Source organism: Globicephala melas, chromosome 15 (assembly GCF_963455315.2).
Source record: "Globicephala melas chromosome 15, mGloMel1.2, whole genome shotgun sequence".
NCBI lineage: Eukaryota > Metazoa > Chordata > Mammalia > Artiodactyla > Delphinidae > Globicephala > Globicephala melas.
The window spans coordinates 78375022-78390911 of NC_083328.1; the positions used below are offsets into that span (position 1 = coordinate 78375022).

A 15890-nucleotide genomic window follows, 5' to 3' on the forward strand; every position below is an offset into this window, starting at 1 on the left:
AATTTGGCTACAAAAAGAAACAGGGAGGGGGGGGGAGAAGAAGAAGAAGGAGGGGGAGACAGGAGGGGGAGGGGGAGGGAGAGGAAGGGGAAGAAGGGGAAGAAGAAGGTGGGGGGGCAGAGAAAGAAGGGAGAGATGGAGAGAAGGAAAGAGAAATATCAACAGTAACAACAACAACAGAGCAGATTCCGAAGGGTTTTCTCCCAACAAGAATTATGACATAGCCATTCTAATTTTTATTCCACATCACAGACATCCTTTCTGGAACATATTGGATTTTCAACTTCTGCTCAGTTCCAGCAATTAAATAAAGGTGAAAACACAAGTCCCATCCATGGCAAGCAAACAAGAGACACCTCGGAAGAGCCAAACATATTTTGCCTTGGTGAAATGGTAACAAACAGTTTCTATCTTAAGGGGCTGTGAACTTCGCCCACTTAGAACATTTTCCAAAGACTGTACTTCTTTCAGAGCAGAAAGCTGCTGTTTTGGGTCTGAAACTCATAAGGCCAATGTATTCATCTCCCTGGAAGATGTTTTGGAAAGATACATTTTTGTGGTGTCTCACAGGGAGCCATCTCCTTCAGACATGAATGCAACGTCTTGAAAGTTTTGACCATCATTCTCGGAAATTAAAGGCCAAAAAGAGAGTGAGGCTCAACCTATGTCTGTCAAGTGTAGACACACACAGTTGGCTCTCCTGCCCGAGACCAAGAGTCTCACAGCAACTATTGCAGCAATCTGCCATCATATCTGATGCAACTACCTGTCCTGGGTACCACCCACTGTTAGTGGAGAATCTAGGTTGCCATGGAAATAAAGGCGCAAGAGCGATCGAAGTAAGATGAAGCAGAGGGTGCAGCATCATTGTCCCTTAAGGAAGCGGCAAGATGTTCTTATGTTTAGTAGACTCTTTCAGCCCCTTAAGGGTAACAAATGCTAAAAATGTGTGCTCTGATTTTGCATTTTATTTGCATTGGTTCAATGGGCTTTACAAATATTTATCCAAAGTTGTTCCCCCATGGTCCCTAATTACGTGAAAGGCAGAAAGAGTCTACAGCGGATGAATAACACTTGGAACATGCAAGAACCCAGGACCCCAGAGCTGACACCCCCAGTGGTCCATCATGCCGGAGATGAGTATGGAATGATTCTGTCATTTAATGCATAACTTACATTCTCCTCTGCACCTGTGGGAACTGAATCCTCTTTAACTGACTAAAGGGAAGATAAAAACAAAAGTAAGAGTCAGACTGTTACCAAAACCAGGGCTAACAGCTCTCGGGTGCCATTCTTGGACATAGCTTATGCTACCTTGTTCCAAGAAGAAACTCAAGGAGCTTTACACAAATGTAAACAGTGTAAATTAAGTTATGTATTTTAAAATGTAACAAAGGAAAAATAAACATACAGATGCAGGCAGAATACAAATGGAGTAAGGAGAAGGGATGCGACAGAAAACACAAACTACAGTCTTGGCTGTGGGCAAGGAACACGTTTGCCTTGACAGTTTCTGGTAGCTGATGAAAAGAGGGATCTATGATTGGTCACACGATACAGTCATTGTTAGGCAAAATACATGAGCTTCTCAGGAAAATTCTGGTAACGTGTCCAGAGACATACATCCCATGGTCCTCAGAGAGCAAGCAGTACTCAGCCTTACCCTGGCAGTCGGGCAGTGGCCAGCATCCGAAGCTCCATCTTACATCAGCGTTCAACGTAGGCCAAGGTCACCATGCCAAAGTACAATCTGGTTAAAATACTTCTATGAAGGGCCAGAGGGCTGGGGTCCAACACACCCAGCTTCAAACCCTGTTAATCCCTGCAGTAATTCTGGCATCTACAGTCCTGCCCCAAATAGGAGAGGAGTTATCCAAATCCTATCAAAGGTCAATGTCACAATCATTATATCAGTTTGCCAAGCTCCAACTTGGGAGGTCATCTTTGCATATTTTTTGCAGTTGTTCTGAAGGATTTTTAGGTGGGTGGGTGGTGGTGTTTACAGACCACTTTGAGACTCACTTGACAGAGCTGGTCTCTCTTCTCAGAAAAGTAAACATGAACAAAATATTTTGCAAATAATTTCAGGGTGTTCATAGACCCTTGTCTTTCTTTTGGATTCCAGGGTAAGAACTCTTATCTATGTTGATTTTGTTCCAAGTCCTGCCTTTATTTTTGCTTTAAAAACATGCAGTGGGAGAGGAAGAAGGGACCTGACATTTGCAAATATATCTTCTTCATGTGGTGCTCTGCATACACCATGTCACTTAAAGTAGCCCCAAGCGGTCAGCATGGTGACCTTCACTTACACGACAAGAGATGGAAGTACAGAGAGGTGAAGTCACTTGTTCAGGATGGTACAACTAGAAAGTGATGAGGGCTTCCCTGGTGGCGCAGTGGTTGAGAGTCCGCCTGCCGATGCAGGGGACACGGGTTCGTGCCCCGATCTGGGAAGATCCCACATGCTGCAGAGCGGCTGGGCCCGTGAGCCATGGCCGCTGAGCCTGCGCGTCCGGAGCCTGTGCTCCGCAACGGGAGAGGCCACAACAGTGAGATGCCCGCGTACCGCAAAAAAAAAAGTGGTGAAAATGGTTCCAAAAGCCAGGTTTTCCCCCTGCCGTGATAACTTGAAGGATCAGAATCACTTTGTGTGGGGCTTCCCTGGTGGCGCAGTGATAAAGAATCCGCCTGCCAATGCAGGTGACATGGGTTTGAGACCTGGTCCGGGAAGATCCCACATGCACGGAGCAAATAAGCCCGTGCGCCACAACTACTGAGCCCATGTGCCACAATTACTGAAGCCTCCGCAACTAGAGCCCATGCTCTGCAACAAGAGAAGCCACCACAATGAGAAGCCCGTGCACGGCAGCGAAGAGTAGCCCCCGCTCGCCCAACTAGAGAAAGCCTGCACGCAGCAACGAAGACCCAATGCAGCCAAAAATTAAAATAAATAAAATACATAAATTTATTTTTTTAAAAAAAGAATCACTTTGTGTGTGTGTGTGTGTGTGTGTGTGTGTGTGTGTGTGTGTGTGTGTGTGACTGTGTGGGCTTCTTTCTCCTCTACCAGACTTGCTCTCTCGCTAGATGAGATCTTCAGCTTGGACCATCTATTTTTCCTTATCTTCTCATACTGAAGCTTACCTGTGCACAAAATATGTCCCTAAAATGGACTGTGGGTTTTCTGGAAGCTTCTGATTGTCAGAAAATTATAGCACATTCAGAAGGAATTGCAAGCAGTGTAGCTTTCTTGGAACTACACCCCTTCTCCCGAGACCACCTGGATGCTATTTAATCCCATGAAAAGGCAAGAGTTAAATGATATTTTAAAAGCCAGGCGTCCTTAAACCTGACCCACAAAAGTTTCAAGAGTCAATATACTGTCTACGTTAGGCTGAGAAAACCCACCCACTATGTAAGAACGGCACTTTTAGGTTTTCAAGGCCTCTTTCCTGTCCCAGTTGGTTGTAAGGAGACTAGTTTGTGCTTTGGTTTCCTGTGTCTGGCAAGTTCTTGGCTGTTGACTGCTCACTGTTTTCTAGAGGAAACTGAGAACTGGGTGTAGGCGATGGTGCGGCGTGGAAGGAGCTATTCTCAACAGCGATGTTTCCATCATCTTTGTTACGGCTTCAGACATCCAGATCCTTCTGATGTTTTAAAGTTGGCATTATAAGTACCGTCTGTTTCAAAAGCAATGACTATTTCCCACTTCAAAGTTTTACTACCCAGCAAAACACTCCTTATTTTGGGAATTAGCCCAGTGGGACATTTCTCAAAAGTCAGTAATTTGCATACCATTTTCACGATTCTTGACCTGCCCGTGTACCATCTGTATTTACGTGATATTTGTCTTTAAGTTGACTATCTTTTTACTTAAACAAATATATTTTAAAAGAAAGCATCTTATCATTATCATGAATGTAATATCAACATCCTCCCTGTAACCAAAAGTATGTATCAAAACTACTGCAATGAATAAAACAAAAATGCTCATTAAATTCTAATTATTTTTAAGTTTTTGTTAAAAAGAGAGACCAGCAAGCGTTATTAGCACAGTAAAAAGTGCCTATTAATATCACGAAGAGATTTTATAATTAAGGTCACCAAAGGAAACGGAGTAGAATGGCGAGAAGATAACTTTGCATTACCTGACTGATGAAATGTTTAGGGCTGTCTTCAAGAACCACTCAAAATCATTTTGCACATTTTTGTACATTTGCACACTGGCCTAAGGGCATAGCCTTCATGTTGGGGTGGCTGAAATCCAGTTAAAAGAAGGACCCAAAATTGGATAATGAGACGCCAGGTTCTTGTTTCCCTTTTGTGTTCGGCACATGTAAGGAAAACCTGCTCAGAACCCAAGTCTAGAGCATCTTGGGCTATGGAGTCAGGTTCAAATTCACTGTTTTAGCTGTGCAACCTTGGGCCAGTCAACCACAGCTCTCTGAGCCTCAGTTCACTTACTCAAAAGTGGGCTATTGGACTGTTACCAATCAGAGAGTTGTTCTAAGGAATAGATACAATAAAGCCTGTGACGGCAAAGTCATGCCTGAGGAGAGCTGAGACTCACCTACGTCTGGTGGCTGGGGTCAGGCCACACAGCTCCTCCCCGTACGTATGTGAAGACCTCCCTTTCCAAGGGCATTAGAGACTCTGGAAGGTGTGTGTATGGTGGGAGGGACAACTTAAGCCATGTTTGCAATGAGGGGTCAGTTGTCTACAGTCTTTTCTAGAAGTCAGAAGGCATGGGAGGAGAAGAAATAAAGACTTTAAGAAAAGGACATCAGAAAGAGAATTCACCAATGGAAGTTAGGACTCCAGGCAAGCCAGCTACCTGCAGGAGGAGTTCTGGGTAGGATGCTGGTGGCTGGTAGACCAACTCAGACCAGTTCAGCTACCCTCGAGTTGGGCGTCCACTGGGGAGAAAAGGGCTGCGTGGATGCCGAGGGTGGGTCTTGTTAAATGGCGTCACTCTGTGTCCCGAGCCAGAGCTGAGCACCACACAGAAAGAGAGTTTTCTCCTACTGCTTTGCAAGTGGCAGGGGAACTATGGCAGGCTCGTGAGGACATCAGTGAGGTGTCGGATAAGTTGGTGTGGACCTTCTCCTTGGTGGCTCTGGTGACAGTGGTGTGGTTTGGGAGTGATCACCCAGTAGAGACATATGGGGGCCTGGACTGATTGGTGATCACATTCCTTAGATTCCTAGAACTGTGTGAATGGGATGAGGAGGGGTGTGGATTGACGTGCTTCAGGCGATGAAAACTGCTGACGTTAATCTCATATGTGTAAAGCACTTAGCACAGTGCCCGCACATAGGATGTGTTCAATTAGTGGAAACGATTTTTGTGAATGCTGAGGAAAAGTGGCATAAATTAGGCCTACGTGACCTATTTAAGACTTTTCTTAGGGAACCCTCCTACATTGTTGATGGGAATGTAAATTGGTGCAGCCACTATGGAAAACAGTATGGAGGTTCCTCACAGAACTAAAAATAGAGTTGCCATACGATCCAGCAATCCTACTCCTGGGCATATATGTGGACAAAGCTACAATTCAAAAAGATACCTGCACCGCTATGTTCATAGCAGCACTATTCACAATAGCCAAGATATGGAAACAGCCTAAATGCCCATCGACAGATGAATGGATAAAGAAGATGTGGTACATATATGTATGCAACGGAATACTACTCAGCCATAAAAAAGAATGAAATAATGCCATTTGCAGCAACATGGATGGACCCTGAAATGATCATACTAAATGAAGTAAGTCAGAAAGAGAAAGACAAATACCATACATCACTCTTCTGTGGAGTCTAAAATATGACAGAAATGAACTTATCAACAAAACAGATAGACTCACAGACATAGAGAACAGACTTGTGGTTGCCAAGGGGGAAAGGGAGTGGGGGAGGGATGGATTGGGAATTTGGAATTAGCAGATGCAAACTATTATATAGAGAATGGATAAACAACAAAGTCCTACTGTATAGCACAGGGAAATATATTTAATATCCTGTGATAAACCATAATGGAAAAGAATATGATAAAGAATGTGTATATATGTATAACTGAATCACTTTGCTGTACAGCAGAAATTAACACAACATTGGAAATCAACTATACTTCAATAAAATATATTAAAAAAAACTTTTCTTGACTAATTCCATGTTGCTTTCAAAATGTCCTTATATCTATCTCAGATATACGTTTGCTCCTGAATCCCTTAGGAGCAGACATTTTTAACGTTGCTCTTAGGTTATACTGGGTTCCAGCATTGGAATGGGGTACAGGATGGTGTGGGTCTCAGTTAAAATCGTGATGATCTGCTCCCTACAGGATAAGTGGCACATTGACCTTCGTACAACAAAAATCCCAGGACATCCTAACTTCAGCCCATTGTGCCAGTATTTTGAGATCCTTATTGTTTATATTTTGTTATATTGTTTATATTTTGGATTGCATTAATGAGCCCTCCCAGCCTGTAAACTTGACAAATGCCCTTCACAGTTTATTGACCAAGTTACAAATAAAAACTCTGAATAAACAGCCCTGAGGCCAGATTCCAGAGGCCATCCCAAAGACAGCTTCTTGCATGTGGTTTTGATCCTCTAATAAATATCCTTTGTTGGCTTGCATCTACCCATCTTGTGAACATGCCTTAGATGCGACACTACAGAACTGAAGAAAAGCAGTAATACTATCAAAGATAATAACAATGATAACAACCCACATTATTGGGCTCTGCGTTAGGCAGCAGGTTAAGTTTTTACGTTAGTATTCCACGTCAGTCTTCAAAATGGAAGCAGATCTCCCCTAATTTCTAGGCCTCTGCTCCAATACCTATTACATTTTGCTCTTATTCTAAAACAATACCTCCCTTTGACGTTGGAGGTGTGTCTCTAATTCTCCTTCAAAGCTGACATCCTGGATCTCACATTTAATGTGTATCTGTAACCAGGATGGTTTCCACGTTCAAGACACAACTACAGACAAAGACATCGGACAACTTCTTCCTTTTCTCCCCATCTTTTCCACACAGCAGAAAGCCTGTGAGCTGAGGACCCAGCAGAACCAGATTCCAATTCATCATTTCCACTGCCAGCGAGTACGCCGTGATGGGTGATCTCTAAGGAGAAGGAGAGAAGACTAACTCTTCCACACTGGGAATATGTTTGGGAAAGGAATTTCAGAGACAGGAAGGAAAATCGGACGGCACAGCAACTCACTTCAAAGCGAATGAGAGAGAATGATTGTAAAGTGCAAGGTCGATTTCTGCAGACCAGAGGCATTTATTAGGTTCTCAAGTCCTTCAGCCAGAGGAGCATGATAAGGTGTGGGGCTGGTCAGGAAACACACAGAGCATGGGATTCTCATTCGAATCTCAAAACCAGGAACACTTCAATCTTTTTCAATAAACTGGACATCTGGCTGTTATCTGGCGAGTCTAAAAATTGTCCAATCTCATTAACAGCAACAACAAAAATCCAGTTTGAAATCTAAAGGATCTTGTCTGGACATTTATATTGCCAAGAATAAGGATCTAAATAGCATATGTACTTATCATATAAATGTGATTAACGAGCTCCTCTCCTTTAAACAGCACATTTCAATTCTTAAAGGAATGTTTCTTTAAAATGCTGTCACATGGTAGCACTTAAGCCAGAAGACACCCTGTTGCTACCAAGTCTTCCAGAAGCACCATTTGGATCACGTGACGGCTGTTCTGAGTTCACTGATTTCACGGTGGACCTAAGACTTTTTCTATCAAGGCTGGATACTTCATCCCATCTTTCAAATGCTTCCATAATTGTCCAGCCCTGTGCCGGGCTTTCTAAACCAGGATCCCCATGGATTCTGGGATCACACACAAGATTCTGTATTTGAAACAAATAACCCAGATGAGTCAAAGGAATTTTTAAGTTCTCTTAGTCTGTTTTGACCTACACTGACTGCTCCCTTGTCTGAACAGCCGCAGCGTTTTTAAGCTGTATTCCACGGATTAACACTGGATTCCACACTTGACTGTTTTGTAATTCACTCACTGAATGCCACTCACTTTGCATTCATTTTCCAACTCAGTTCTCCCCCACATCATGAAAGGTAGGTACCACCTCCTACTTTCAGAGCTGAGGAAAGTAAGGCTTGGAGGGTTTAGGTCTCTGCTCACATTCAGACAGCCAGTAACCCTCAGAGCCGAGATTTGACCATGTGTCTCTTTGGCTTCAGAACTCACATTATTTCTCTACTTCATCATTTGTCTCTCCCAAAGGAAATCAGGAAAAAGGCTGTTTTGAAGGTGCTCCAAATGTATCATTTACTAATTGTGTGCAGGCACATACACATACACACGCACGCGTGCATGCATGCGTGTATATCCTATTCCTCCAAATGGATTTCAAGGTTTTGATGGTAGTAAATATGTCTTAGACTTGTTTTGTACCTCGGGTGCTATTGGCACTTGAAGCCCCACGTGGCTTTTCAGATCATAACCAGCAATGTCATACTTGAAGAAATGAGGGTAACACCGTTCACTGAGCCCTTAGTATGTCTCAGATGCTCTCCATGTAAATGATTGGATTCTCATAACAACACTGTGAGATAAACACAGTGCCTATTTTACAGATGAGAAAATAAAGGCTCTGAGTGATCAAGTAATTTGCCCAAGGTTACATAGTCCCACCTTCCTGATTCTGACTGTTACGCAAACTCGCCGTCCCCAAGATTTTTTAAGATAATCTACTCCAATCGTTTTACTCAACAGAGGAGGAAAAAGAAACCCAAACAGAGTAAATAACTTTTGTGAGGTCACAGAGCAAATGGTATTCCAGTTAACCCTGAACAATCAAGGGCGCAGTTAGGCCATATAACTGGATTTAAACATTTTCTGGCAAGCACAACGTAATTTGAAACTAATTTTCTCAAAGGTTATTTTTGTTTATAGTAAGAACTACTTTAGCAATCAAGACTATAAATCAAAATAATGCATAGTTTCATACTGACAGCCTGTTAGGGGAAAAATTCATTTCTGATGTTCATAATTGCAAACTTCAAAATGTGTTTGTTTAAAAGCTTTTCAATTAAAAGAGAAGAAAGCGAGCTTAGGGTTAGTTAGTGGAAATATCAGCATTTTCTGGTGTTTCCCTTTGTTTGTTTTTCAAAATTTTTACAAGAATGGTTTTATAGCCAAAGCTTATTCTAATTTAAAGAAAAGAAAACAAAGACTTTCATTTTGTTTCCTACTAGAGATAAGTTCCTTCATGAGAATGTAAGCTACCAGAGGACAGCAATCTGCTCACTGATATTTTTTCAATGCCTAAAACGTAGCACACACACACCCCCCAAAAAAATTAGCACAAAGGAAGTGATTAAAACCACTGCTGAATGAGTGACTCTCCCCTTTTTCACTTCCATATAATCTATTCTTTCAGATTGGGTGAAAGAAGGAAAGACAAGATTTACAGGAGACTTGGTTTTTAGTTTCTCTTAACCTCACTGTTTTTATGATCTACTAAAGAAATAAAAGTCAGATAATGGTGAAAAACCAGTGAGACTGAAATAAATGAATAGATGAATGCCCAGTGGTCCTGACTTTTATTTTCAATGGAAAGAGCCGGAATTTCAAAGAGGAACCAACACATCCCTTATAGATGCCAAAGATAAGGACAGATAAAGCATGTGAAGTTTAGAAGCCTCCCCAGACTGGATGGCACAGAAAGATGCAGAAGTGGACATGTTAGTGTCCCAGCCCTCTGAGCATAAATGACGGAAGGAGGACGGACCACTCATCAGACGCTGTTGTGTGAACCGCGGTGGTGGTGATGGTGGCGGGGAGGCGTTTACTGGCCTTTTAAAATTTAATCCTCGCTCATTTCCATGGCATGGGTACTATTATCACTTGCATTTCACAAATGGGGAAACTGAGGCTCATGGAGGTGGACTGGGACTCAGAGTGGGATCTGTCTGACTCTAAGCTTTTAACCCTGCATCAGTGTTCCTCCAACTTCAGTCGTTTGCTGACCTCCAGTATAGTTCTGCCACGTTGTACGCACCATCTGTGGCAGCCGTGGCCGTGTGCTGGTCAGATTTCCCTGCAAGAAAGGCAGGCTTCGATTGTCACGCCTTCAGCATCTGCTACCGCTGAGATCTCCTCGCTGCTCCCCGGAAACGACTGAGCACAGAGGGTGCTGGGCTGGTCCTGCCCAATGCAGGACTCCCCCCGGGGCACGCTCTGCTCTGGGGGATACCTCCCGCCCAGCTCAGCACCACAGCCACCCTGAGGTCTTTCCAACCCTCTCCTCCTTCCCTCTCTCCCTGCACAGAGGTGTCAGCCCCTCGCTGCGGTCTGCAGCCTCTCGCCATCCACTCCTGCCCCCTTCCCTTTATCCTCCACAGTCGGTTTCCTCCGATACATCTCCTGCACATCAATTCTGTCTTAGTGTCCGCTTCCTGGAGGACCCCGATTTACCGTTATTTACTTATTATCCGTACCATTAATTACATAACACTTTCCTTTTAATTGCATTACCTTTTTAAACTAAATCTAAATAGTCTCACCTTGACCAAAATATATGTTAAATCTTGACTTTAATGTGCTAGTTTTATTTTTCCTAATACACTTTGAATATATGTATATATGGCTATTTAAGTAAAAATATTTGAATATGAGTCACTTAAGTCTCCCCCTTGCCACCAATATATGGATGTAACTTTCTTGGAAATTTTCCCCTTCATTATATTGCTGATAAAATATTTTTGTAAAAAAAGAGTGGTGAAGAAGGAGAATTCGAACAGAATGCCAAGTGACATCATCCCAAGTTTTCATTAAGTATTAAGAGTTTGTGTTCTGGGCAGAACCTAGAAGGGAGATTTCTGTACAACAGAAAACAAACAGGAGAACATTTCAGAAATCCAGCTGGCTTCTGGACAAGAGCATAAACTAACAGCACAGCGGCATCTGTATTTATCACCTTCCTTGCATTGCGTGCCAAGTGGCATGGATGTTTTGTTGAAACGGCTGAGTTAGATTTTTCCAGCTCTATCTTACACCTGCTCCCACCACCTCCCCCTGCCCCATCCCTGACTTCTCGCTCATCTTTTGGCCACATTTAAAACAGGCAAGAGTTCTGCACCTGTCTGGCAGCTGAGGTTTGCTCAGCAATGAGATCAGGGAATAGCTCTCAGAATTGCTCAGCCCTACCCACCTCATTTCCTTACTTGGCACCTTAATTCTCAAGGGAAAAGAATTCAGACAGCGGTTTGAATTCTCCTCTCACAGAGCACCTTGTGGGCTTGCCCTGGTGGTGAATTGGTTGACAACCAAGGAGATGGAGACCTTGGGGCTGCTGATGGCTGCTTCCATCTGGCTGGGGTAGGAGGGGCAGAGAGCCCAGAGGCGGTTCATCTCTCCAGGCTGGGATAGCTCAGAGAAAGCCAGGAGGAAACCAGAGTAACCCACATTTTATTAGTTTCGTTTGTTTGTTCTGGAACTAAAAATATATTCACAAGTCTTAAATCTAAGGAAGACTGAAGATACAAGAATGGCCAAAGATGTACTATGAGCAAAACAGCATTGATGTGAAATAAATATACTAACAGCCCCAAGCTGTTAAGGGGACAAAGAGAAATACTGTGCTGTGATGAAAGGAACAATCTACCCAACGATCCCAGTTTTAGGAAATGGGCAAAACTTATGAATAAACAATTCACAGAAAAACATTAATGGTTCTTAACACAGATAAAAAAAAAGGCACCCTGGGCTTCCCTGGGGGCGCAGTGGTTGAGCGTCCGCCTGCCTATGCAGGGGACACGGGTTTGTGACCCGGTCCGGGAGGATCCCACATGCCGCTGAGCGGCTGGGCCCGTGAGCCATGGCCGCTGAGCCTGCGCGTCCGGAGCCTGTGCTCCGCAACAGGAGAGGCCACAACAGTGAGAGGCCCGTGTACCGCAAAAAAAAAAAAAAAAAAAAAAAAAAGGCACCCTACCTCATTCACAAACTATACATAATTTAAAATTACACTTGAGTACCATTTTTCACTCTGTAAGACTGGCGAGTATTAAGAAGTTTGATAAAACGCTGTTGTCAAGGGTGTAGGATAATGTGCTCCCTTATACTGCTGGTGGGGGCATAACCTTCGTGTAACCCACCATTTTAGAAAGAAAATGAAATCACGAAATACCATAAACCCTCTGTCATGAACCGGATTAATTCCAAGAATGAAAAATTCGACTTGTTCATTTCCTTTTCTTTCCCACAAAACACATGCTTCTAACGCGATAGGTATTTCATTTTTCCCAGGGGTGAGCTACAAGTCTTCAACTCAATGGCAAGATGAGTCATTCTGAAGAACAAGAAACTCCATGCATTGCTGAATACATCCGTTGGCCCAATAGAAACCATATCTCAAGTCATCCTGGCCCCAAGGACTCTCCAAATCTTGAACTAGGACTTACCCTTTTCCAGAACAGTTTGCCCAGAGGCAGAGAGGTGGGGCCCCCCTTTTCCTTGGCACCTTCCTTTGCTGTTTCAGTGGATGTAGAATTCTTGGCAGCCCCTTGGGGCTCCTGGGGCGTAACATTGCCTTTGTCTGACTTGAGGTCGGCTGAAGTGGTGGGTGACTTTTCGGCACCCTGTAAGAGTTCAAAAAAATTAAAATGATCTCAGGATTTCAAAAGCAAAAGATCTCTTTTTTACAAATATGGACTGCGGTTATGCAAGTTAAGTGTCTTCTTCATAATTTTCTGTATTTTCCAAATATTCTACATGGATGTGGATTTGTGTTAAAATCTTGGAAAAAGATCAAGATATATTCCTTTTGCAGAAAAAAAATATATATAGAACCATCATGTAACATGTTCATGTAAGTAACGCATTAGGACTCAAAGTGATTGGAAGAGGCACTTGGCTGTTAGAACGTTAGGTTGTGTTGAGGACCCTGGTCTTCTTTCGACCATGGTCATGGCAGTAAAAATAGTCTGAACATGCACCTCCAATACACACATATTTGTTTACATGATAAAGATGTATTGTTTTACTAATCCAAATTTGAAACGAAAGATGGGTTCCAATAAATATACTTCAGAAGAGAAGTGCTGAAGTTTTCCTCTCACGCTCTGCTTTAGAGATTACTATAGTGATCTATAGTCTACAAAGTTTAGTCTATAAAGATCTATAGATCTATAGTCTATCGGGTTTGTGTAAGGAACTCAGGGAAGAGGTTCGAGCTTGAACAGCATCCACAAGCCCCATTTCTTCACTTTCAGATGCAGCCTCCACATCTAAATTAGATGGGACTGGATGGATTGTCATTGATACAAAACTCCAAATGCTATTCACTCAGTCCCTATTCTCTTGCTCTCCCCCACCTTCTCTCCACGCCACTGCCCCCCATCTCTCCCCACTCCGAGCGGCCAGGCTGAGGTCCACTTCTGGGACATCTGATCTCTTCAGTGACTGGGCTGTTACTTCCATGCTCTCCTCCTGACTCATGGGACAAAGGAAGAGTTAGGAGAATTACAGTCTCCATTTACCTCGACGTGAGTGAACATTGCATTAAAATTTTTAACACTGGGCTCACCTGACCTAACCTCGTCATCTTAAGCATCTTCATTTTAATGATCCTTGGTCCAGGGACTTGTGACACAACGCTTTAAATTCCCAGGGAGGTCAGATCTTTGACTACATTTTCTGAATAAAAGAAAAAAAAATCTGGCAGTAGAAACAGGGTGTGGAAAAATTCAGGACGTTTCAGAGTATTTTTGATGTTGGAAAGAGTCTTAGAGACCACCTAATCGAATGCCCGAATTTTCATGGATGGGGAAATTGAGGTCTACGATCTGCCCTACACTAACCAGGGCCACAGTCTGGTCTCAGATCCAGACTTCCGGCTCCTATCTGGTGCTCTTTCCACACTGCACGTTGCCCCTCCAAAGGGAGTTCACAAATAATGTGAACTTTACTATCTGATGTAAGACAATATCTTATGTGCTGACTTCTTTGATACTAAGAGGGAGTCATTTATTGAACAGATTCTATGTTCGAATCAGGAGCTACAGGGCCAATGTATAGAAATGACTTTTGTGATAGGTGATCCTGGAATAATCCCAGTTCCATTTAAAAATGTATAAAACCGCATAATGCTAGGGTTTAAAATAACCTCTGCCTTGTATCAACAGTGCAATCAAAATGGCTGAGCTCAGACGGTTCTGCATTTATGCATGTTCCAAATGGTCTCGGACACCTGGTGCTGTTTTAGCTCTAAATGGTAATTAAATTAACAAGCACTGGTTGAAGGGGAAGTGCCCTCCACCAACTAGCTTGCTTGCTTTTCCAGAAAACAGGAGGAAAGTATTATGATTTATTCATGTACTCATAAAAAATGCATCGACTGCCTTCTATGACCTGCGATGGGTACTGAGTGCTGGGGTTACGTGTCCTCATAGAGAGAGAGAGAGACACCAAACAAATATTTCCACAAATGTATGTAAAATTTCAACTATGATAAGTGCTGTGGGGTGGAGAGAAGGATTTGGTGCTAAAAAAAAAAAGGCTAAACTAGGGAATTAGATCCATCATGGCAATCAGGAAGGCTTGATAGAGAAAGGGATGCTGTGTCCTGACCTGAAGGGTGACTAGAAATTAGCTGCAGGAGGGAGGAGAAGCACACCAGGCACAGCGAACAGCGTGCTCTCAGCGCCCTTGGAAAGCATCAGAGAGCCGTGATGGAAGCAGGAAGGAAAGGAGTGGCCACGCGTGGTCCCCAACATCTACTCCCCTTCTGCTTTCTTGGGAAAGTCCCCACTTGCTCAAGGGGTCCATGTTAGGCCAAGAATCTGGGGGCGGGGTGAGGCTGACCTCACTTCTATCTCTAAGAAAGGGTTCTTGTTGGCTTAAGTAAACCATCCGTTCTGCTCACGTCATTAGAGTAGATGCTCCGTTGCGCCACACTGCTTTGATTTAAATTCTGCTGCTTTGCTTTCTATACTTAGAGATGCCGCGTTACCTAACCAGCTCCTGGACACCCCTTCGCATGCGCTCAGCCTACCCAGCCAAAGCCACATGGGGGTTACCAAAAAAAGCTAGTTCTGGAGTTCTAGAATTCCAGACAGGACAGGTCTAGTTTGCTTAGCCCATCACACGCCTCTGCTTTGGCTGGTTTGACCCTTTCCTTTTGTTCCCCTCAGCCTCCTTTCTCTCTCAGCCTCTTGAAGAGGGACTCGGGTCCAAGGAGACTAGGCACAGAGATGGCCAACTTTTAACTCTGATTTAATAGTGACAATAAAAGGTACCAGTGCCAGGCACTGTTTTAAGCAACTGAATGTTCTAACAACAGTCCTATGAGGAAGGAATTAATTGTTATGTCCATTTTATTGTTAGGGAAATTTTGGTCCCAGGTGGTTAAATAACTTGCCTGTGATTGCACTTATAAGGCGACAAGGTTGGCATCTGAATCCAGGGAGTCTGATACCCAAACCCAGACTCTGAATAGCTACTCTGTCTACACTGCTTCCAACAGACCAAGGTCTCCCCACTCCATGTGCTGTTGTGCCCATCAGGGGATGGAACCGTCTACGGCATATGCCTTCTCAGCCACGGCAATCTTAACTCCACGTGGGGGAAAGCTGGGGGGTGAGATTGCCCTTGTTCTTGGGGCGGTGCCTTATGGGCAATTTTTAGATGTCTATATTGCCTATGGTCCTACTAAGGGCCACGGTACATCAACAGATAAACAGTGTAGCTGTTGTACTAAAATTCCATGGGGAGAAGGGCAATTAGGGAGAAAATATCTAAAGAAGCTTCATGGTGGGGGGGTGATAACGGGAAAAAGGTTGAGGAACACATCTATACTGATCGGTTTTGCTGGGAAATGGCCAGTTCTCTTTGCCCTGGG

At 43.5% G+C, this 15890-nt stretch overlaps 1 protein-coding gene across 6 annotated transcripts in view; it reads right to left on the reverse strand.

Annotated features, from left to right (window-relative positions):
• BCAS1 (brain enriched myelin associated protein 1) overlaps positions 1 to 15890 on the reverse strand; it is a 95058-nt gene that overhangs the window by 24732 nt on the left and 54436 nt on the right. For 4 of the 6 annotated variants that reach the window (XM_060284136.1, XM_060284135.1, XM_060284134.1 and 1 more), the window contains one exon: positions 12454 to 12630. In XM_060284136.1, the coding sequence (XP_060140119.1) occupies positions 12454 to 12630 (177 nt within the window). Of the gene's footprint in view, positions 1 to 1176; positions 1219 to 12453; positions 12631 to 15890 lie in introns of all 6 variants that reach the window. The other 2 variants (XM_060284132.1, XM_060284131.1) reach the window with 1 other exon arrangement.